The 25,000-nt window shown below is 54.5% G+C and overlaps 1 protein-coding gene across 1 annotated transcript in view; it reads right to left on the bottom strand.

Moving 5' to 3' along the window:
• The window catches only part of bcl3 (BCL3 transcription coactivator), a 65,821-nt gene that overhangs the window by 22,620 nt on the left and 18,201 nt on the right, over nucleotides 1-25,000 (bottom strand). Inside the window, exon 3 of the mRNA XM_060852498.1 lies at nucleotides 21,827-21,935. Within this exon, the coding sequence (XP_060708481.1) occupies nucleotides 21,827-21,935 (109 nt within the window). The remainder of the gene's footprint in view (nucleotides 1-21,826; nucleotides 21,936-25,000) is intronic.

Here is a 25,000-nt window from a genome sequence, read left to right as displayed (position 1 = left end):
CCCCCACCACTTCCTCTGGCAGCTCATTCCATACACGTACCACCCTCTGGGTGAAAAAGTTGCCCCTCAGGTCCCTGTTAAATCTTTCCCTTCCCACTCTTTACCTACACCCTCTAGTTCTGGACTCCCCCACCCCAGGGAAAAGACGGTGTCTATTTATCCTATCCATGTCCCTCATGATTTTATAAACCTCTATAAGGTCACCCCTCAGCCTCCGACGCTCCAGGGAAAACAGCCCCAGCCTGTTCAGCCTCTCCCTGTAGCTCAGATCCTCCAACCCTGCCAACATCTTTGTAAATCTTCTCGGAACTCTTCCAAGTTTCACAACCTCCTTCTGATAGCGGGGAGACCAGAATTGCAGACAATATTCCGACAGTGGCCTCACCAAAGAATTCGCTTCCAGATTTCCAGGAACTCTCCAGTTTAAACAATAGCCAGTTCCTGGTGAAGCTGTAACCAGATGCCAGCTGGGTAAATGTTCCTGGTGAACCTAGCTTTGAAGGAATATTATATCGAACATTCCGGTGCAGTACAGGCCCTCGGCCCCTCGATGTTGTGCTGACCTGTGGAACCAATCTGAAGCCCATCTGACCTACACTGTTCCATTCTCATCCATATGTTTATCCAATGATCATTTAAATGCCCTTAAAGTTGGCGAGTCTCCTACTGTTACAGGCAGTGCGTTCCACAGCCCTCCTACTCTCTGAGTAAAGACACTACCTCTGTCTTCTATCTATCACCCCTCAATTTATAGCTATGTCCCCTTGTGCTAACCATCACCAGCTAAGGAACGAGGCTCTCCCTGTCCATCCTATCTAACCCTCTGATTATCTTATATATCTCCATCAGTCACCTCTCAACCTTCTTCTCTCTAAGAAAAACAGCCGCACTGTCGGAGGGTCAGTGCTGAGGGAGTACCGCACTGTCGGAGGGTCAGTGCTGAGGGAGTAGGCACTGTCGGAGGGTCAGTGCTGAGGGAGTACCGCACTGTCAGAGGGTCAGTGCTGAGGGAGTGCCGCACTGTCGGAGGGTCAGTGCTGAGGGAGTAGGCACTGTCGGAGGGTCAGTGCTGAGGGAGTACCGCACTGTCAGAGGGTCAGTGCTGAGGGAGTGCCGCACTGTCGGAGGGTCAGTGCTGAGGGAGTAGGCACTGTCAGAGGGTCAGTGCTGAGGGAGTACCGCACTGTCGGAGGGTCAGTGCTGAGGGAGTGCCGCACTGTCGGAGGGTCAGTGCTGAGGGAGTACCGCACTGTCGGAGGGTCAGTGTTGAAGGAGTGCTGCACTGTTGGAGGATCAGTGCTGAGGGAGTGGGCACTGGTGTCTGTAACTGGGGGGGGTTGGGGGGAGGTGGGTAAAGGGTTAATCCTCACTGGGAATCCAGTGCCTGCTGTCTGTAACTAGCGAGGCAGGTGGATAAAGGGTTAATCCTCACTGGGAACTAGGCCGAGGTGGGGAGAGGTGCAGTACACTCTGATGAACTCACTGATCAGGGAATTGTTTGCAGCGTCTGGCTCTCTCTCTCTCTCTCTCTCTCTCTTTCTCTCTCTCTCTGTGTGTGAGGGAACCCACTCATTCCGAAACTGAGCTTCAAGGCTGGGTTTCTCAATTGTGTTTCTAAGCACTGAGAGGTGCAATTCACTTTCAGTTTCAAACCACTGTGCCCCTGATGGAACTTGGGGTCTGGGTGGGAGACGGTGACAGTGGGGTGGGGTTTGTGTGTGGGGGGGAGGGGCGCGGAAGGGAAGGGTTGAGGTGGTTGTGGGGTTGTGGGGGGGGGGGGGGGGGGGGAAGGTTTGCTGTTGGTGGAATCGACTGCCAACGTCTCACAGACAATTTTCGCTTGGCGCTTGTGCGCTCAAGTTTCTCTTCCTTGCTCTCTCAGCCCTGGAATAGGCCGGTTATCGGAAACCACGAGTGATATCTGTGGGACTGGGTCAAAGGTGAACAGCTCACTGCCCGTCCTTCAGCGCTCTCCCTCGCCATCCCCCTCACCCTGCTTCCAAAAGCTCCCTCATGGATACCCTCCCAGAGAATCCCCTGAAACCATCGGATACGGGAGCAGCTTTGGGCCATTCAGCCCTTCAAATCTGCTACGCCATTCGACAGTGTTCCTCAACCCCAATCTCCCTGTAGCCCTCGACCCCCTCACTAATCAGGAACCCCTCTATCTCTGGCTCAACACCAGGTTAGTGTGCCCAGCTCCTTCATCGGGTGGTGGTGGAATAGGCTAGTGCTTCCAAATAAACCTGTTGAACTATAACCTCGTGTTGTGTAACTTTTAACCTTGTCCGTTCCAGTCCAACGTCGGCATCTCCAAATCTTATACACACTCAGTGACGTGTCCCCCCTCTGCGGCAATGGTTCCCACAGATCCCCCCACCCTCCGGCTGAAGAAATTCCTCCCCGTCTCAGTTCCAAAGGGTGGTCCCGTTCCCCCTGAGGCCTTGCCCTCGGGCCCTGGTCTCTCCTCCTGGAGGGAATGTCTTCCCTGTGCCCACTCTATCCAGGCCCCCTCAGTTTTCTGTAAGACTCAATCAGATCCCTCATTCCAGATGAAGGGCTTTTTGCCCGAAACATCGATTCTCCTGCTCCTCGGATGCTGCCTGACCTGCTGCGCTTTTCCAGCACCTCTCTCTAATCTTGACTCCAGCATCTGCAGTCCTCACTTTCGCCTGCTCGATCCTCCTCGTCCTTCTCAACCCCATCAAGTACAGGCCCAGAGTCCTCAACCTCTCCTCGTACGACACACCCTCCACCCCCCAGGATCGTTCTTGTAAACCCCCTCTGGACCCCTCCAAGGCCAGCACGTCCTTCCCTAGATATTCCCAATACTATATTGGCCCACAATATTCCCAATGCAGTCTGACCAGGGCCTTGTACAGCCCCAGCAGGTCATCCCTGCTCTGGGATTTGAACACTCCCAGAAAATGAACAGTAACATTGCATTTACTATCTTCACTGCCAACTGAACCTGCCTCAAGTCCCTCAGAGTGACGATAATCGACAATCCATCCTAGACCACTCACGGAGGAGCGAAAGGTCAAGGAGGCACAGCAAGGCCTCCTCTTCCCCAGGAGCCTCCGGCCTGTCCATACGGACCCTCACCAACTGCTACAGATGCCCCGTTGAGAGGGTACTGTCCGGGGTGTGACACGGCCTGGTATGGAAACTCCTCTGTCCTGGGGGGACGGTGAGAAACTACAGAAGGTGGTGGGTCATCACGGGAACCAACCTCCCATCCACGGGACTCCATCGGGAAGGGAGCCAACCTCCTCACCGAGCCCTCCCACCCCGGTTATAATCCCCTCCCACCCCCCGTCCGTCAGGCAGAAGGTACGGGAGCGTGAACACACACCCACCGACAGGTTCAGGAACAGCTTCTGCCCCCCTGTCATTAGATTCCTGAACGGATCTCTCAAATTTCACATCGAACGTCGATCTCGCTGTGTGTGTCCCTTCCCTGCAGCTGTATCCCCTGCTCTGATCTATCACTCAGTGATACGGTGTGATCTGTCAGCACTGCACGCAAAACAAAACCTTTCACTGTACTCAGGTACATGCGGCAGTAATAAATCAAATCAAATTAACCTGAAGACCATCCTGAACCAGGACTCCACAGTCCCTTTGTGCCTCCAATTACTGAAACCTTTCCCCATGTAGTCCATGTCTCTCTGCTTCCTACCAAAGGTCATGACCTCACACCTTCCCACACTGTACTCCATCTTTGCCCACTCCCTGAACCTGTCCTTCTGCGGCCTCCCTGCTCCCTCAGGACCACCTATCCCTCCCCCCTATCTTTGTGTCACCTACAAACGTAGCAACAAGGTCCTTTGTCCAGACCGTTAATGTGTAACGTGAATCGTTGTGGTCCCCAACACTGACCCCTGCGGGTCTCCACCAGTCACCAGTTACCATCCTGAGAAAGAGCCCTTTATCCCCCACTCTCTGCCTCCTGCCAACCCTCTATCCAGGCCAGGACCTTGCCCTGAACACCACGGGCTCTTATCGTCATTAACAGCCTCCTGTGCGGCTCCTGGTCAAACACCTTCTGGAAATCCTAATACATCATCTCAACCTCGTCTCCCTCGTCTAAGTTGCTCATTACCTCCTCGAAGAATTCTAACAGGTTTGTCAGGAATCGCCTCCCCATGGTGAAACCGTGCTAACCCAGCCTTATTTGAGCATGTTCTCCATAATCTCACCCTTAAGAACGGACTCTCTAATCTCACCAATGACCAAGGTCACGCTAACCTGCCAATCGTCTCCCGTCTTCTGGGGATCAGTCCCCTGCTCCTCCGACTTAATGTATGGGGGAGGTGGGGAGTGCAGTTGTCACTGACTATACCTTGAGGTGAGATCTTTACCTCCAACCACACAATATCACTCCCAATCAGTGAGACTCTGTCACCTCTCTGTAACCCCCTCCAGCCCCTACACCCCCTCCCTATCTCTGTAACCCCCTCCAGCCCCTACACCCCCTCCCTATCTCTGTAACCTCCTCCAGTCCCTACACCCCCTCCCTATCTCTGTAACCCCCTCCAGTCCCTACACCCCCTCCCTATCTCTGTAACCCCCTCCAGCCCCTACACCCCCTCCCTATCACTGTAACCCGCTCCAGTCCCTACACCCCCTCCCTATCTCTGTAACCCCCTCCAGCCCCTACACCTCCTCCCTATCTCTGTAACCCCCTCCAGCCCCTACACCCCCTCCCTATCTCTGTAACCTCCTCGAGTCCCTACACCCCCTCCCTATCTCTGTAACCCCCTCCAGCCCCTACACCCCCTCCCTATCTCTGTAACCTCCTCGAGTCCCTACACCCCCTCCCTATCTCTGTAACCTCCTCCAGTCCCTACACCCCCTCCCTATCTCTGTAACCCCCTCCAGCCCCTACACCCCCTCCCTATCTCTGTAACCCCCTCCAGCCCCTACACCTCTTCCCTATCTCTGTAACCTCCTCGAGTCCCTACACCCCCTCCCTATCTCTGTAACCTCCTCCAGTCCCTACACCCCCTCCCTATCTCTGTAACCCCCTCCAGCCCCTACACCCCCTCCCTATCTCTGTAACCCCCTCCAGCCCCTACACCCCCTCCCTATCTCTGTAACCTCCTCCAGTCCCTACACCCCCTCCCTATCTCTGTAACCCCCTCCAGTCCCTACACCCCCTCCCTATCTCTGTAACCCCCTCCAGCCCCTACACCCCCTCCCTATCGCTGTAACCCCCTCCAGCCCCTACACCCTCTCCCTATCTCTGTAACCCCCTCCAGCCCCTACACCCTCTCCCTATCTCTGTAACCCCCTCCAGCCCCTACACCCCCTCCCTATCTCTGTAACCTCCTCCAGCCCCTACACCCCCTCCCTATCTCTGTAACCTCCTCCAGCCCCTACACCCCCTCCCTATCTCTGCAACCCCGTCCAGCCCCTACACCCCCTCCCTATCACTGTAACCCGCTCCAGTCCCTACACCCCCTCCCTATCTCTGTAACCCCTTCCAGCCCCTACACCCCCTCCCTATCTCTGTAACCCCCTCCAGCCCCTATACCCCCTCCCCATCTCTGTAACCCCCTCCTGGTCTCCCTAATGCTCCCACTCAGTGTGAAATACAGGGAGAGAGAGACCGAGACAGAGGGAATGAGTTGGAGGGAGCCACAGGGAGGGAGATAAGGAAAGGGAATAAATGGGAAGCTGTAGCTAAGCAAGAAACTGATGATTTGGAAAGCTTTATGGAATGTTACAAGTTGCGGTGTGGGGAGGGGTGGATAGCACAATTGGAATGCCAAAGGGCCGAATGGCCTCAGTGTGTGAATTAGCCTGTAATGTGGCGAACATTTCCTGATTATTTCCCTCAGGGTTGTAGACTGTGATGGTTTGTTATGGGAAGGAAGGGTTTCTGTCTGAGACAGCCTGCTGCTGGCAGGTGCTGGGCTGGGGCTGTCCCTGTGAGCAAGTGTCAGGCCGTGGGAGGGGAGGGGGGGGGGGAGGGGGGGTGGTGTGAGGGGAGAGCGTGCACTCAGTACTGTGCACACACACTGACACTCCGACTGAACTTCAGACCCGAGTTCCAGAACAGATTGACTCATCTGGAGGGGGAGAAAAAGAGAGCGAGGTGGAGGGAGACACCCGCACATGGACGGAGGTAGAAACAGGGTGAGGGAGAAAGATAGACCACAGGGGAGAAAGACACTGAAAGAACTTTACACACACACACACACACACACACACACACACACACACACACACACACACACACAGACACTGACTGCAACAGACACAGACATACACTCAGGCACACACACACACCGCAACAGACACAGACATACACACACACACACACACACACACATAGACACTGACCGCAACAGACACAGACATACACTCAGGCGCGTGTGCACACACACACACACACACACACAGATACTGACCGTAACAGACACAGGCACACACACACGCACACATGTAAACATGCACATACATATGCAAACTGAGAGAGACACAGAGAGATACAGACGCACATACACACATATGCACACACTCAGATATGCAGGTCAAAAGTGAGAGACACAGAGAGAGAAACACACACCCACAGCGAATCAATCCATCCTTTTCAAGAGGGTCACACACCCACACCCACACACACACACCCACACCCACACCCACACCCACTCAGACACCCACACCCACACCCACACCGACACAGACACAGACACAGACAGAGACACAGACACAGAGAGATATAGGCAGAGTGGATCCACAGCTGGAGTGGGATAGGGCCCCTGTGGGAGAGTGGAATAGGCCCCGGGGGGGAGTGGGATAGGCCCCGGGGGGGGGGGGAGGGAGTGGGATAGGCCCTGGGTGGGAGTGGGATAGGCCCGGGGAGAGTGGGATAGGCCTGACTCACTCCCTCGGAGAAAGTGAGGACTGCAGGTGGTGGAGATCAGAGTCGAGAGTGAGGTGCTGGAAAAGCACAGCAGGTCAGGCAGCACCCAGCATCACACTCTCGACTGTGATCCCCCCTGCTGCTCGGATAGTGCCTGGCCTGCTGGGCCTTTCCAGCGCCACACTCTGGACTCTGGCCCAATCCCTGCAGATTCTGGGTGTGGCTCATTGGCCGGACATTTCCGGGAGCAAGGAGAGAATATCCGGTACCTTGGAGTGAGGGAAGGGCAAGATAAGGGAGCCAGCCTTGACACAGGTCATTCCTGAGCAGGTTTACCCTTGACTGGAGCATGAGTCAACAAGGCCTCAGGCTGCACTTCTGCACTCAGTCCCCCGAGAGACAGAGAGAGAGAGAGAGAGAGAGACAGAGAGAGAGAGAGAGAGAGAGAGACAGAGAGAGAGGGGGAGAGAGAGAGAGAGAGAGAGGGGGAGAGAGAGAGAGACAGAGAGAGAGGGGGAGAGAGAGAGAGAGAGAGAGACAGAGAGAGACCGAGAGAGAGGGAGAGAGAGAGAGAGAGAGAGAGAGAGAGAGACAGAGGGGGGGGGGGGGGGGGGGGAGAGAGAGAGAGAGAGAGACAGAGAGAGAGAGACAGAGACAGAGAGAGACCGAGAGAGAGGGAGAGACAGAGAGAGACACACAGAGAGATAGAGAGACAGACACACAGAGAGCGAGAGAGACAGAGAGAGAGAGAGAGACAGAGAGACAGTGAGAGAGAGACAGAGAGAGACAGAGAGAGAGAGACACAGAGAGAGAGAGAGGGAGAGAGACAGAGAGAGAGAGACACAGAGAGAGAGAGAGGGAGAGAGACAGAGAGAGAGAGAGAGACACCGAGAGAGAGAAAGAGAGAGGCAGAGACAGAGAGAGAGAGAGAGAGAGAGCCCCGATCTGAGTGGCGGTGGCTGTGCAGTGGGTCTATTGTTTTCTTGTCTCTGTCTGGTATTCCCCTGTCTATCAGGCACGGCAGTCCCACATCCTCTCCGTCTGAGGGACAGCGGAGGAGGAAAAGAGGATTGAGGGAGAGGCAGAGGGAGCAGGCTTTCAAAGTGGAACTAGGCCGAGCTGCTGCACACTTGACCTTCCCTCCGGCCTACAGTGATGGTGAACCCGAGGGGGGCGGGGGTGGGGTGATGCTGGGCCGGGGTGCCACGTGTTGGCGCACAATTGGCATTGTCCGCTCACCTCCAATTAAAAAAAACACTTCGGGCGGGATCAAGAGGAAGGGAGAGAGGGGAGATGGTCAGATAACAAGGGCAAATCCACCACGACCCCACAGAGGACATCGAATGAAAACACCTAGACAAGGAAGGCCATGCCACTGGAGAGAGAGAGAGAGACCCTCACACACACACAGGGCACAGAGAGAGAGAGAGAGAGAGAGAGACCCTCACACACACAGGGCACAGAGAGAGAGAGAGAGAGAGAGAGAGACCCTCACACACACAGGGCACAGAGAGAGAGAGAGAGAGAGAGAGAGACCCTCACACACACACAGGGCACAGAGAGAGAGAGAGAGAGAGAGAGAGACCCTCACACACACAGGGCACAGAGAGAGAGAGAGAGAGAGAGAGACCCTCACACACACACACAGGGCACAGAGAGAGAGAGAGAGAGAGAGAGAGAGACCCTCACACACACACACAGGGCACAGAGAGAGAGACCCTCACACACACAGGGCACAGAGAGAGAGAGAGAGAGAGAGAGAGAGACCCTCACACACACAGGGCACAGAGAGAGAGAGAGAGAGAGAGAGACCCTCACACACACAGGGCATAGAGAGAGAGAGAGAGAGAGACCCTCACACACACAGGGCATAGAGAGAGAGAGAGAGAGAGACCCTCACACATACAGGGCACAGAGAGAGAGAGAGAGAGAGAGACAGAGAGAGAGGGGGGAGAGAGAGAGAGAGAGAGAGGGGGAGAGAGAGAGAGACAGAGAGAGAGGGGAGAGAGAGAGAGAGAGAGAGACAGAGAGACAGAGAGAGACCGAGAGAGAGGGAGAGAGAGAGAGAGAGAGACAGAGAGGGGGGGGGGGGGAGAGAGAGAGAGAGAGAGACAGAGAGAGAGAGACAGAGACAGAGAGAGACCGAGAGAGAGGGAGAGACAGAGAGAGACACACAGAGAGATAGAGAGACAGACACACAGAGAGTGAGAGAGACAGAGAGAGAGAGAGACAGAGAGACAGCGAGAGAGAGACAGAGAGAGACAGAGAGAGAGAGACACAGAGAGAGAGAGAGGGAGAGAGACAGAGAGAGAGAGAGAGACACCGAGAGAGAGAAAGAGAGAGGCAGAGACAGAGAGAGAGAGAGAGAGAGAGCCCCGATCTGAGTGGCGGTGGCTGTGCAGTGGGTCTATTGTTTTCTTGTCTCTGTCTGGTATTCCCCTGTCTATCAGGCACGGCAGTCCCACATCCTCTCCGTCTGAGGGACAGCGGAGGAGGAAAAGAGGATTGAGGGAGAGGCAGAGGGAGCAGGCTTTCAAAGTGGAACTAGGCCGAGCTGCTGCACACTTGACCTTCCCTCCGGCCTACAGTGATGGTGAACCCGAGGGGGGCGGGGGTGGGGTGATGCTGGGCCGGGGTGCCACGTGTTGGCGCACAATTGGCATTGTCCGCTCACCTCCAATTAAAAAAAACACTTCGGGCGGGATCAAGAGGAAGGGAGAGAGGGGAGATGGTCAGATAACAAGGGCAAATCCACCACGACCCCACAGAGGACATCGAATGAAAACACCTAGACAAGGAAGGCCATGCCACTGGAGAGAGAGAGAGAGAGAGAGAGAGACCCTCACACACACACACAGGGCATAGAGAGAGAGACCCTCACACACACACACAGGGCACAGAGAGAGAGAGAGAGAGAGAGAGAGACCCTCACACACACAGGGCACAGAGAGAGAGAGAGAGAGAGAGACCCTCACACACACAGGGCACAGAGAGAGAGAGAGAGAGAGACCCTCACACACACAGGGCATAGAGAGAGAGAGAGAGAGAGACCCTCACACACACACACAGGGCATAGAGAGAGAGACCCTCACACACACACACAGGGCACAGAGAGAGAGAGAGAGAGAGAGAGAGACCCTCACACACACAGGGCACAGAGAGAGAGAGAGAGAGAGAGACCCTCACACACACAGGGCACAGAGAGAGAGAGAGAGAGAGACCTTCACACACACAGGGCACAGAGAGAGAGAGAGAGAGAGACCTTCACACACACAGGGCACAGAGAGAGAGACCCTCACACACACAGGGCACAGAGAGAGAGACCCTCACACACACAGGGCACAGAGAGAGAGAGAGAGAAAGAGAGAGAGACCCTCACACACACAGGGCACAGAGAGAGAGAGAGAGAGAGAGAGAGAGACCCTCACACACACAGGGCACAGAGAGAGAGACCCTCACACACACAGGGCACAGAGAGAGAGAGAGAGAGAGAGACCTTCACACACACACAGGGCACAGAGAGAGAGACCCTCACACACACAGGGCACAGAGAGAGAGAGAGAGAGAGAGAGAGAGAGAGAGAGAGAGACCATCACACACACAGGGCACAGAGAGAGAGAGAGAGAGACCCTCACACACACACAGGGCACAGAGAGAGAGAGAGAGAGAGAGAGAGAGAGACCCTCACACACACAGGGCACAGAGAGAGAGAGAGAGAGAGAGAGAGACCCTCACACACACAGGGCACAGAGAGAGAGAGAGAGAGAGAGAGAGACCCTCACACACACAGGGCACAGAGAGAGAGAGAGAGAGAGAGAGACCCTCACACACACAGGGCACAGAGAGAGAGAGAGAGAGAGAGAGACCCTCACACACACAGGGCATAGAGAGAGAGAGAGAGAGAGAGAGACCCTCACACACACAGGGCACAGAGAGAGAGAGAGAGAGAGAGAGACCCTCACACACACAGGGCACAGAGAGAGAGAGAGAGAGAGAGAGAGAGAGAGACCCTCACATACACAGGGCACAGAGAGAGAGAGAGAGAGAGAGAGACCCTCACACACACAGGGCATAGAGAGAGAGAGAGAGAGAGAGACCCTCACACACACAGGGCATAGAGAGAGAGAGACCCTCACATACACAGGGCACAGAGAGAGAGAGAGAGAGACCCTCACACACACAGGGCACAGAGAGAGAGAGAGAGAGAGAGACCCTCACACACACAGGGCACAGAGAGACCCTCACACACACAGGGCACAGAGAGAGAGAGAGAGAGACCCTCACACACACAGGGCACAGAGAGAGAGAGAGACCCTCACACACACAGGGCACAGAGAGAGAGAGAGAGACCCTCACACACACAGGGCACAGAGAGAGAGAGAGAGAGAGAGAGACCCTCACACACACAGGGCACAGAGAGAGAGAGAGAGAGAGACCCTCACATACACAGGGCACAGAGAGAGAGAGAGACCCTCACACACACAGGGCACAGAGAGAGAGACCCTCACACACACAGGGCACAGAGAGAGAGAGAGACCCTCACACACACAGGGCATAGAGAGAGAGAGAGAGAGAGAGACCCTCACACACACAGGGCACAGAGAGAGAGAGAGAGAGAGAGACCCTCACACACACAGGGCACAGAGAGAGAGAGAGAGAGACCCTCACACACACAGGGTACAGAGAGAGAGAGAGAGAGAGAGAGACCCTCACGCATACAGGGCATAGAGAGAGAGAGAGAGAGAGACCCTCACACACACAGGGCATAGAGAGAGAGAGAGAGAGAGACCCTCACACACACAGGGCACAGAGAGAGAGAGAGAGAGACCCTCACACACACAGGGCACAGAGAGAGAGAGAGAGAGAGACCCTCACACACACAGGGCACAGAGAGACCCTCACACACACAGGGCACAGAGAGAGAGAGAGACCCTCACACACACAGGGCATAGAGAGAGAGAGAGAGAGAGAGACCCTCACACACACAGGGCACAGAGAGAGAGAGAGAGAGAGAGACCCTCACACACACAGGGCACAGAGAGAGAGAGAGAGAGACCCTCACACACACAGGGTACAGAGAGAGAGAGAGAGAGAGAGAGACCCTCACGCATACAGGGCATAGAGAGAGAGAGAGAGAGAGAGAGACCTTCACACACACACAGGGCACAGAGAGAGAGAGAGAGAGAGAGAGAGAGACCCTCACACACACACAGGGCATAGAGAGAGAGAGAGAGAGAGACCCTCACATACACAGGGCACAGAGAGAGAGAGAGAGAGAGAGAGAGAGACCCTCACACACACAGGGCACAGAGAGAGAGAGAGAGAGAGAGAGACCCTCACACACACAGGGCACAGAGAGAGAGAGAGAGAGAGAGAGACCCTCACACACACAGGGCATAGAGAGAGAGAGAGAGAGAGAGAGAGAGACCCTCACACACACAGGGCACAGAGAGAGAGAGAGAGAGACCCTCACACACACAGGGCATAGAGAGAGAGAGAGAGAGAGACCCTCACATACACAGGGCACAGAGAGAGAGAGAGAGAGAGAGAGAGAGAGAGACCCTCACACACACAGGGCACAGAGAGAGAGAGAGAGAGAGAGACCCTCACACACACAGGGCACAGAGAGAGAGAGAGAGAGAGAGAGACCCTCACACACACAGGGCATAGAGAGAGAGAGAGAGAGAGAGAGACCCTCACACACACAGGGCACAGAGAGAGAGAGAGAGAGAGAGAGACCCTCACACACACAGGGCATAGAGAGAGAGAGAGAGAGAGAGAGAGAGACCCTCACACACACAGGGCACAGAGAGAGAGAGAGAGAGACCCTCACACACACAGGGCATAGAGAGAGAGAGAGAGAGAGACCCTCACATACACAGGGCACAGAGAGAGAGAGAGAGAGAGAGAGAGAGACCCTCACACACACAGGGCACAGAGAGAGAGAGAGAGAGAGAGAGACCCTCACACACACAGGGCATAGAGAGAGAGAGACCCTCACACACACAGGGCACAGAGAGAGGGAGAGAGAGAGAGAGACCCTCACACACACAGGGCACAGAGAGAGAGAGAGAGAGAGACCCTCACATACACAGGGCACAGAGAGAGAGAGAGACCCTCACACACACAGGGCACAGAGAGAGACCCTCACACACACAGGGCACAGAGAGAGAGAGAGACCCTCACACACACAGGGCATAGAGAGAGAGAGAGAGAGACCCTCACACACACAGGGCACAGAGAGAGAGAGAGAGAGAGAGACCCTCACACACACAGGGCACAGAGAGAGAGAGAGAGAGACCCTCACACACACAGGGTACAGAGAGAGAGAGAGAGAGAGAGAGACCCTCACGCATACAGGGCATAGAGAGAGAGAGAGAGAGAGACCCTCACACACACAGGGCATAGAGAGAGAGAGAGAGAGAGAGACCCTCACACACACAGGGCACAGAGAGAGAGAGAGAGAGACCCTCACACACACAGGGTACAGAGAGAGAGAGAGAGAGAGACCCTCACACATACAGGGCATAGAGAGAGAGAGAGAGAGAGACCCTCACACACACAGGGCATAGAGAGAGAGAGAGAGAGAGAGACCCTCACACACACAGGGCACAGAGAGAGAGAGAGAGAGACCCTCACACATACAGGGCATAGAGAGAGAGAGAGAGAGAGAGAGAGACCCTCACACACACAGGGCACAGAGAGAGAGAGAGACCCTCACTGTGACCCTGTACCTAATCCAGTAACATTAGCTAGGGCCTGTGATAGGCCCAACCAAGGCAAATAGATCAGCCAGAGCAAGCAGAAAGTCTGAGGGGACGGGCCCATTTCAGATAATCCAGAAACCCATCACCCATCCACCCCCAACAGGCCCTAATCTCCAACACCACCGCAAATTAGCCCCTACCTCCCCCAACGCCTCACCACCAGAGGGGGTTACAGAGATAGGGAGGGGGTGTAGGGGCTGGAGGGGGTTACAGAGATAGGGAGGGGGTGTAGGGGCTGGAGGGGGTTACAGAGATAGGGAGGGGGTGTAGGGGCTGGAGGGGGTTACAGAGATAGGGAGGGGGTGTAGGGGCTGGTGGGGATTACAGAGATAGGGAGAGGGTGTAGGGGCTGGAGGGGATTACAGAGATAGGGAGGGGGTGTAGGGACTGCAGGGGATTACAGAGATAGGGAGGGGGTGTAGGGACTACAGGGGATTACAGAGATAGGGAGGGGGTGTAGGGGCTGGAGGCAGGTAACAGAGATTGGGAGGGGGTGTAGGGGCAGGAGGAAGTTACAGAGATATATATGTACTCTGTATCTAACCCTGTGCTGTCCCCATCCTGCGAGGGGGATGGTGCAGAGGGAACTGTTTATTCATGAAGCCATTGTGCAATTGCTAACTGATGATGAAAGTGTCTGTTCGTGTGTGTGTGTGAGGGAAAATCCCAGAGAGTTCTCCTGAAAGACATGTCGAACACCAGGTCCTGATAACTGAGATCACAGTGAAATGAGACAATGCTTTGTTTTATCAGACTCACTCTGGTATTCGGTAAATTTGTTCAGTGACTGTACTTTCTACGCTGGCCTCAATCCCAGCACCTCCTGATCATTTTTGCCCTCCTGTCTGGCAGGTGGCCAGTCCAACACAATAACACACTTTTTGGCAGCTCCTCCATTTCACGAAAGCCAACAGGCCAACCGCATTCAGATTCAAGTCTGGCTGCGTGGAATTCAGGTCGTCAGACAGGATTGGACCTGACGCTAAACGCAGAAATCTAACCACTCAAAATGTTCCAGGACGTCTCTAACTTCCCTCTGCAGTCTCTCTCACTCTGTTCCCCCACCCAGTGCAAAAATAGATGAGCTACACACCTCCGCCAGCAACGTTTACCAGGTCAGCCTTCCCCATGCAGCACTGAGGGAGTGCCGCACTGTCAGAGGGTCAGTGCTGAGGGAGTGCTGCACTGTGGGAGGGTCAGTGCTGAGGGAGTGCTGCACTGTCGGAGGGTCAGTGCTAAGGGAGTGCTGCACTGTTGGAGGGTCAGTGCTGAGGGAGTGGGCACTGTCAGAGGGTCAGTGCTGAGGGAGTGGGCACTGTCGGAGGGTCAGTGCTGAGGGAGTGCCGCACTGTTGGAGGGTCAGTGCTGAGGGAGTGGGCACTGTCAGAGGGTCAGTGCTGAGGGAGTGGGCACTGTCGGAGGGTCAGTGCTGAGGGAGTGCCACACTGTCAGAGAGTCAGTGCTGAGGGAGTGGGCACTGTCGGAGAGTCAGTGCTGAGGGAGTGCCGCACTGTCGGAGGGTCAGTGCTGAGGGAGTGGGCACTGTCGGAGGGTCAGTGCTGAGGGAGTGCTGCACTGTTGGAGGATCAGTGCTGAGAGAGTGGGCACTGTCGGAGGGTGAGTGCTGAGGGAGTGCAGCACTGTCGGAGGGTCAGTGCTGAGGGAGTGCAGCACTGTCGGAGGGTCAGTGCTGAGGGAGTGGGCACTGTCGGAGGGTCAGTGCTGAGGGAGTGCCACACTGTCGGAGGGTCAGTGCTGAGGGAGTGGGCACTGTCTGAGAGTCAGTGCTGAGGGAGTGCCACACTGTCGGAGGGTCAGTGCTGAGGGAGTGGGCACTGTCGGAGGGTCAGTGCTGAGGGAGTGCTGCACTGTTGGACGATCAGTGCTGAGAGAGTGGGCACTGTCGGAGGGTGAGTGCTGAGGGAGTGCAGCACTGTCGGAGGGTCAGTGCTGAGGGAGTGCAGCACTGTCGGAGGGTCAGTGCTGAGGGAGTGGGCACTGTCGGAGGGTCAGTGCTGTGGGAGTGCAGCACTGTCGGAGGGTCAGTGCTGAGGGAGTGCAGCACTGTCGGAGGGTCAGTGCTGAGGGAGTGGGCACTGTCGGAGGGTCAGTGCTGAGGGAGTGCCACACTGTCGGAGGGTCAGTGCTGAGGGAGTGCTGCACTGTCGGAGGGTCAGTGCTGAGAGAGTGGGCACTGTCGGAGGGTCAGTGCTGAGGGAGTGGGCACTGTCGGAGGGTCAGTGCTGAGGGAGTGTCGCACTGTCGGAGGGTCAGTGCTGAGGGAGTGCTGCACTATCGGAGGATCAGTGCTGAGAGAGTGGGCACTGTCGGAGGGTCAGTGCTGAGGGAGTGCCGCACTGTAGGAGGGTCAGTGCTGAGGGAGTGGCACTGTAGGAGGGTCAGTGCTGAGGGAGTGGGCACTGTCGGAGGGTCAGTGCTGAGGGAGTGGGCACTGTCGGTCAGTCAGTACTTAAATCACCTTACAATCTGCAGCCCTTTGATGGGCCGGGACAGTTACGACACACAGTCGGGGAAAGTTCTCTCAAACCTCTTCGAACAGCATTACCTGTCCCTCTCTAAAGGAGACATCTCCAGTATCTCCCATCTACCCTCATCACTGAAGCTTCTCACCTCCCCAACCATTCCTGCAACTCGGATCTGCGCTCTCTCTCCATGACGTACGCACGTCCTTCTTAAAGTGAGGAGCGGACAATACTCCAACTGAAGACTATCTCAAACATGTTCAATACCACCTTCCTGCTCTTGTACTCTGTGCCCATATTAAAATAAAGCTGTCGGCTTTGTACTATCTCTGAATATTGACAACTCTTTCTGAACGTCATCTGCACCCTGTCCCAAGCACAGAAAGATCCCAAGTTATGATTGTACATCCAGAAAAGCAAGGGTCCCATTAAAATTACATTCTCCAGCTTCTCAAAACACCCACTCTTCTTGCTCACTGCCACAACCACATGACTGCTCTTTTCACCACAGAATCCCAAATGGGTGGAGGGAGGCCATTCAGCCCATCAGGTCCACACTGACCCTCCAAAGAGCATCACACTCAGAGCCAGCCACTTATTCCATCCCTGCATTTCCCATGGCCCATCCACCCTAACCTGCATATCCCTGGGTACTATGGGACAATTTCCCATGGCCCATCCACCCTAACCTGCACATCCCTGGGTACTATGGGACAATTTCCCATGGCCAATCCACCCTAACCTGCCCATCCCTGGGCACTATGGGACAATTTCCCACGGCCAATCCACCCTAACCTGCACATCCCTGGGCTCTATGGGACAATTTCCCATGGCCAATCCACCCTAACCTGCACATCCCTGGGCGCTATGATACCAATCCCATGGCCCAACCCGTCCATGCTGACCCAGATATCCTAACCTAATCCAGTCCCATTTCCCAGCACCTGGCCCATATCACAGCGCCTGAGACCCGGTTCAATTCCCGCCTCAGGCGACTGACTGTGTGGAGTTTGCACGTTCTCCCCATGTCAGCGTGGGTTTCCTCCGGGTGCTCCGGTTTCCTCCCACAGTCCAAAGATGTGCGGGTCAGGTGAATTGGCCATGCTAAATTGCCCATAGTGTTAGGTAAGGGGTAAATGTAGGGGTATGGGTGGGTTTCGCTTCGGCGGGTCGGTGTGGACTTGTTGGGCCGAAGGGCCTGTTTCCACACTGTAAATCTAATCTAATAAATAAAAAAAATAATAAATCCCTCCAAACCCTTCCTATCCATGTCCCCATCCAGATGCCTTTTAAATGCTGTCATTGTACCAGCCTCCACCATTTCCTCTGGCAGCTCATTCCATACACGTACCACCCTCAGGTCCCTTTTATATCTTTCCCCTCTCACCCTAAACCTATGCCCCTCTAGTTCTGGACTCCCCCATCCCAGGGAAAAGACCTTGTCTATTTACCCTATCCATGTCCCTCATGATTTTATAAACCTCTATAAGGTCACCCCACAGCCTCCGACGCTCCAGGGAAAACAGCCCCAGCCTGTTCAGCCTCTCCCTGTAGCTCAGATCCTCCAACCCTGGCAACATCCTTGTAAATCTTTTCAGTGAAGAGTCAGCCTGTGGGTCTGGAGTTATGTCTAGGCCCAGTCTGGGGAAGGATGGCAGATTCCTCCCCCTTCTGAGTGAACCAGATGGGATTCTTCCTGACAATGAATCCATGGTTGTCCCTGGTCTCCTAAAACCAGACTATTGTTTTATTGTGCTCAGATTGCACGGTCTGCCCCGGGTGGGATTTGAACCCCGGTCCCCATGACATTATCCGTGTCTCCGGGCAGATAACCCAGTGGTCACACTGTTCAGCCACTGCCTCCTCATGTCTGGTGGAGACTGTGACCATCGGTCTCGATAAGTGTCCCTGCCCTCAGGGAAGCTAAGAGAGACCAGCAGGGGTTAGGGATGATCCACAAGGGAGGGGAGACTGTTCTCCTCTCCATCTCACCATGGAGTCATGACAGTGCAGAATAAAGGCCTTCAGCCCATCGTCTGTGCCCCTATCACCCTGAGATTGCCAATTGGCACAACACGACTCTCTCTCTCTCTCTCTCTCTCTCTCTCTCTCTACGCACCCAGCAACCCCCCACTGTCCTGCGGCTGACTATCTCAACTCCCCCTCCCACTCCCCCAAGGAGATGCAGGTCCTCCATCTCCAAACCCTCACCCCCCCTGACGCCTGGAGGAAGAAGGCCTCATCTTCCACCCTCCAACCACTGGGGATCAATGTGGATTTCTCCAGTTTCCTCATCTCCCCTCCCCCCCCACCTCATCCCAGAGCCAACCCTCCAACTCGGCACCGTCCTCTTGAATGGTCCTACCTGTCCATCTCCCTTCCCACCTATCCACCCCACCCTCAACTCTGACCTATCGCCTTCCTAGCTACCTTCACCCCATCCCCAGAACCCCCTCCCATTTATTTCTCAACCCCCTTTCCCACCCCCTGACGTTCCTGAAGAAGGGCTCATGGCCGTCTCTCCTGCTCCTCGGATGTTGCCAGACCTGCTGTGCTTTTCCAGCACCACACTTCCCAGTTCTCAGGTGTGCGACCCCAGGCGTGACCTACTCAGTGACCTTTCTGATTCGGTCCTGACCGGTCCCCATCTGTCCCCCATGCCCCGCTTTCCAGGAACAGCTCCCCGTCAATCCTGCTCCCTCCCTGGCAGTGCCTCACAACTCGCTGGGACAATAGACAAATGCTCCTCCTCAACACCACAGCTTTGCCCATTCCCCTCGCCCGTCCCTCTGGCGACCGACCCTCCTGGGAACGCCGTCTCCCTCCATCGCTGTGATTCCAAACGACCTGATTCTATCTCTCCCTTAACCGTCTCTCTGCTCCTAGAGGGACAATCTCACCCTCCCTCTCTGAAGGGAACACCCCATAAACCCTTCTCCGCACGTACCCCCAACCCCTTCTCCAAAGCTGTTCAGCAAGAGGTGAGATGTGACCAGACCTGGCTGTCTCAGTGGAACAAGTCCTGAAGGCTGGCAGGCAGGGGGGAGCAAGGAGTGAGGGGGAGCTGATGACGTGCTGGCCTCCCTAGCGAGAGGATTGGGGTATTGCAGTGAGGGCGTCCTGCTGCAGTTACCCAGCGCCTTGTTGAGGCTACTCCTTGAGGATTGTGCGCAGGTTCGGTCTCCTAGTCTTGAGAGAGGGACATTCCCGCCAGTGAGGGATCCCTGTGAAGGTTCAGCAGACTGATTCCCGGGACTGACACATGAGGGAAGGCTGGATCCACTGGGCTTGGACTCACTGGAATTTAGGGGAATGTGGGCATGGATTCTCATAGAAACCTATACAATCCTGACGGGACTGGACAGGCTGGATGTGGGAGAAACGTTGAGGGAATCCAAAACTAGGGGGTCACAGCCTCAGAATAAAGGGGGAAGCCATTCTGGACTGAGATGAGGGAGAATGTCTTCACTCAGGGAGTTGGGAACCTGTGGAATTCTCTCCCACAGGAAGCTGTTGGGGGCCAGTTCATTAGATATATCCAAGAGGGAGCTGGATGTGGATCATGGGGCTAAAGGGGTCAAGGGGAGAGGGTGGGAATGGGATCCTGAGATTGCATTGGATTGGCGGTGCAGGCTGGAAGGGCCAAATGGCCTGCTCCTGTATCTATTGTCTATGTTTCTGTGTGAAGTGCTCAGACTCCACACTTTGTCCGAAGATCACTTTGACCCTGTGAGTTTTCCCGCTCTCTCTCTCTCTCTCTGTGCAGTGAACCTACGACCCAGAGAAATCCAGGATCTGTCGATTTTGAGAGAAGGTGAGGCTCAGGTCAAACACGCTGAACCACTTTAATACTGAGAAAACATTGGTGTTATTTTAATCTCAAGCTCCCGGTGGCTCCCTGTTGTTTCTCAGGAAGAACACCCTGACCTGCTCCTCTCCAACATTAACTAAGATTCCTCCTTTGGGTGGATCTACACGGAAACTAGGTATGACAAGAGATTACTCATTAACTGGCTGGTTAACTCACAGCTCAAGTAAATAGGTTGATGTTTAAAACAAGTCTCATTTCCTCTCCCACATTTCAATAGGTCACCGAGAAACTGACTGAATCCTGACATTGCAGTCCGAGGCCGTTTGGCCCCTCGTCTCTGTGCAGCCCACTGACTCTCTCCAGCGTTGCTGTCTGACCATCATGCCTTCCTGCACCCCATTCCTTTCCAACCAGCCATCGAACAGAGAACATTCTGGGCGCGGTCCAGGCCCTTTGGCCCTCGATGCTTGAGCTGACCTGTGATACCAAGCTGAAGTCCAGCTCATCGAGCAAGACCTCAACCTGAGCTACAAATCTTCTCAAAGCTCACTGAAGCCCATCTACCCTACACGATTCCATCCTCATCCATATGCCTACCCAATGAGCAGTTAAACACCCTTAAAGTTGCTGAGTCGCTTACTGTTGAAGGCAGGGCGTTCCATCTCTCTGAGTAAAGAAACTACCCCGAACATCTGTCCTATACCTACCACCCCTCAATTTAAAGCTGTGCCCCCTCGTGCTAGCCATCACCATCTGAGGAAAAATCTCTCACTGCCCACCCGTCTCACCCTCTGATGAGCTTGTATGTCTCGATTAAGGCATCTCTCAACCTTCTCTCTAATGAAAACACTCTCAAGTCCCTCAGCCTTTCCACAGAAGGCCTTCCCTCCATACCATCCTGGGAAATCCCCTTCTGCCCCCTCTCCAAAGCTTCCACATCCTCCCGATAACCTGGTGACTAGAACTGAACCATCCGACGTCTCAACAGCTCCTGTCTCCATGACACCAGCAGGCAGTGCCTTCCAGACATTAACAAACTCTCCACGTTAGAAAGATTCTCTCTCACATCATCACAACCTTTCACAAATTGCACCATTGTATACACAGCAGAACAATCTCCCCCAACATGTGCGTGTCTCTCTCTCATGCCTCTCTTCTGTGTATGGGTGTGTGTGTGTCTCTCTCTCTCTCTTTTGTCTCTTGATTTCCCTCCTTTGCATGTGCACATCTCTCTAACTTTTGTGTATTTGGCTCTCTCTCTTTCTCTCGCCCCCCCACCCCCCCCTTACATGTCTGTGTTAAACTCTTTCTTCTCTCTCGCTCTCTCTCTCTTTGTCTGTCTCTCCCTCTCTCTGTTGTCTCTCCCTCTCTCTCATCTCACTCTGTTGTGCTTCTCTCTCTCCTGTCTCTCTCTCCTGTCTTTCTCGCTCTCTTTTATCTCCCTCTCTTCTGTGCCTCTGTCTCATGTGTCACTCTTTCTTCTGTGTGTGTGTGTGTCTCTCTCTCTCATGTCTCACTCATTTGTGTCGCTCTCCTCTCTCTCTCCCCTTGTCTCTCTCATCTCTCTCCTCTGTGTGTGTCTCTCTAGTGGTCGGGTGTGTGTGTGTGTGTGTGTGTGTGTGTGTGTGTGTGTGTGTGTGTGTGTGTGTGTGTGTGTGTGTGTGTGTGTCTTTCTCTGTCTGTCTGAGTGTGTCTCTCTCCTGTGTCTCTCTCTCCCTCTCTCTCCCCTGTGCCTCTGCCCTGTGAGTGTGTGTTAATCTCTCCCTCTCTCTCCCCCATGCCTCTGCCCTGTGAGTGTGTGTTAATCTCTCCCTCTCTCTCCCCTGTGCCTCTGCCCTGTGAGTGTGCGTTAATCTCCCTCTCTCTGTCGCAGTCTGTTTCGGACCCTTACCTGTCGAAGGTTATTGTAAATATCCAGGTCCTTTCTCCCCAGCTGCAGGAGTTGGATGAGTTTATCGACCATTGCGCTGTCCTCCTGGACCACAGCGATGTGCAGGGGCCTGATCACAACGAGAAAGACAGACATAGAGTGAGATCAGCTCGGCTCCGCACCCCCCTGGATCCCACACCTCGAAGCCTCCAACACCAAACATCAGCCTGCCAGCTGGAGAAACTCATCAAAGCTCACAGACCTGGGCTGTTCCGACCCTCAGAGATCAGGCATTATCTGTTACACAGGAACAGGGGCCATTCAGCCCCTCTCCTCCAGCCTTTACACAGGAACAGGAGACCATTCAGCCCCTCTCCTCCAGCCTTTACACAGGAACAGGAGACCATTCAGCACCTCTCCTCCAGCCTGTTCGACATGGTTTTGCCCCTGCAGTTGGCAAGAAACAAGGAGGCGAAAGATGGCTGAGTGAGACAGAGAGATTAAGCCTTGACACACTGTGTGAGGAGAAGGAGGGGCAAGGCGTTTGGTATGCATTTCTTTATTGGTCAGAGTATTGAGTACAGGAGTTGGGAGGTCATGTTGCGGCTGTACAGGACATTGGTGAGGCCATTGTTGGATTATTGCATACAATTCTGGTCTCCTTCCTATCGGAAAGATGTTGTGAAACTTGAAAGGGTTCAGAAAAGATTTACAAGGATGTTGCCAGGGTTGGAGGATCTGAGCTACAGGGAGAGGCTGAACAGGCTGGGGCTGTTTTCCCTGGAGCGTCGGAGGCTGAGGGTGACCTTATAGAGGTTTATAAAATTATCAGGGGCATGGATAGGGTAAATAGACAAGGTCTTTTCCCTGGGGTGGGGGAGTCCAGAACTAGAGGGGCATAGGTTTAGGATGAGAGGGGAAAGATATAAAAGGGACCTAATGGGCATTGAATCCCTCCAGTGTTGATACAGGAAGTACAACCAATCAGGTCTCCACCAACTTCTGTAGAGCATCCCTCTCCCTAAACCATCCCATAAACCCTGCATTTTCCATGGCTAATCCATGTAACCTACACGTCTCTGGATGCTGAGGGAGTGGGCACTGTCGGAGGGTCAGTGCTGAGGGAGTGTGCATTGGCGAAAGGTCAGTGCTGAGGGAGTGTGCACTGGCGAAGGGTCAGTGCTGAGGGAGTGGGCACTGTCAGAGGGTCAGTGCTGAGGGAGTGGGCACTGTCAGAGGGTCAGTGCTGAGGGAGAGCCGCACTGTCGGAGGGTCAATGCTGAGGGAGTGGGCACTGTCAGAGGGTCAGTGCTGAGGGAGTGCTGCACTGTCAGAGGGTCAGTGCTGAGGGAGTGCCGCACTGTCGGAGGGTCAGTGCTGAGGAAGTGGGCACTGTCAGAGGGTCAGTGCTGAGGGAGTGCTGCACTGTCGGAGGGTCAGTAATGAGGGGGTGGGCACTGTCTGAGGGTCAGTGCTGAGGGAGTGCTGCACTGTCAGAGGGTCAGTGCTGAGGGAGAGCCGCACTGTCGGAGGGTCAATGCTGAGGGAGTGGGCACAGTCAGAGGGTCAGTCCTGAGGGAGTGGGCACTGTGGGAGGGTCAGTGCTGAGGAAGTGGGCACTGTCGGATGGTCAATGCTGAGGGAGTGCCGCACTGTCGGAGGGTCAGTCCTGAGGGAGTGGGCACTGTCGGAGGGTCAGTGCTGAGCGTTTCCCCTCCCTGTCTGTCATTCTTTGAGCCCCTGCCAACAAAGCCCATCAATCCAATTCTTTCCCGACTGTCCAGGGATGTGCAGGTTAGGGTGGGTTGGCCATGGGAAATTGTCCCATAGTGCCCAGGGATGTGCAGGTTAGGGTGGATTAGTCAGGGGTAAATGTTGAGTAATAGGGTCAGGGGAATGGGACTGGGTGTATTACTCTTCGGAGGGTCGCTGTTGATGAGTTGGGCTGAAGAACGAGAGGTCACTGTTTCAAGGTGAGAGGTGTAAAGTTTAAGGAGGATACATGCGTCAAGTTCTTCACACAGAGGGTGGGGGGGCGTCTGGAATGCGTTGCCAGCAGAGGTGGTAGGGGCAGGCATGGTAGATCCATTTAAGATGCGTCTGGACAGATGCATGAGCAGGTGGGGAGCAGAGGGATACAGATGCTTAGGAATTGACCGACAGGTTTCGACAGTAGGTTTGGATAGGCTCAGGTGTGGAGGGCCGAAGGGTCTATTTCTGGGCTGTAGAATTACTTTGATATTTGAATGGCCTGTTTCCACTGCGTCAGGATTCTAAGATTTTCTGTGTTTAATCTAACTTGGACTCTGGAAAATATCCAGAGGGTTGGAGAATTGCCAGTGGAACACCTTTATTTGAAAAGGGCGTTAAAATAACCGTGAACCAATTAGTTCAGCATCTGTTATTTGGGATTGTACATTACTCAATGCAATAAATAAGGATTTCTAACTCCCTTGTTGGTCAGAACAGAGGATTGGCAGATCAGAAGTAGACAGTGAGCTGGGATAACGGGGGCTGGGTTCTCGAACAAGTGTCTCAGATGTTTAAACTCAGTCGCAGCGAGGGAAGGGATTATGCTACCCTCACGTTGATCACAAAGGTGGGTGTGGGAGGGAACTGAGCTGCTGAGGGCAGCACTGAATCTGCACAGGGATGGAGCCGGGCTCAGGTGGAGACGAACAGCTTGGCCCAATTGGAATATAACGTGGGGGAAATGTGACTTCACCCAAACCCGACAGTGTGGAAGCAGGCCCTTTGGCCCATCAAGGCCACACCCACCCTCCGAGGGGTATCCCACCCAAACCCATTACTCTGCATTTACACATGACGATTTCCCATGGCCAACCCACCCTAACCTGCACATCCCTGGACACTATGGGACAATTTCCCATGGCCAACCCACCCTAACCTGCACATCCCTGGACACTATGGGACAATTTCCCATGGCCAACCCACCCTAACCTGCACATCTCTGGGCACTATGGGACAATTTCCCATGGCCAACCCACCCTAACCTGCACATCTCTGGACACTATGGGACAATTTCCCATGGCCAACCCACCCTAACCTGCACATCCCTGGACACTATGGGACAATTTCCCATGGCCAACCCACCCTAACCTGCACATCTCTGGGCACTATGGGACAATTTCCCATGGCCAACCCACCCTAACCTGCACATCCCTGGACACTATG

This window comes from Hemiscyllium ocellatum, chromosome 38 (genome assembly GCF_020745735.1).
Source record: "Hemiscyllium ocellatum isolate sHemOce1 chromosome 38, sHemOce1.pat.X.cur, whole genome shotgun sequence".
NCBI lineage: Eukaryota > Metazoa > Chordata > Chondrichthyes > Orectolobiformes > Hemiscylliidae > Hemiscyllium > Hemiscyllium ocellatum.
This window is presented reverse-complemented; position numbering and strand designations above follow the sequence as displayed.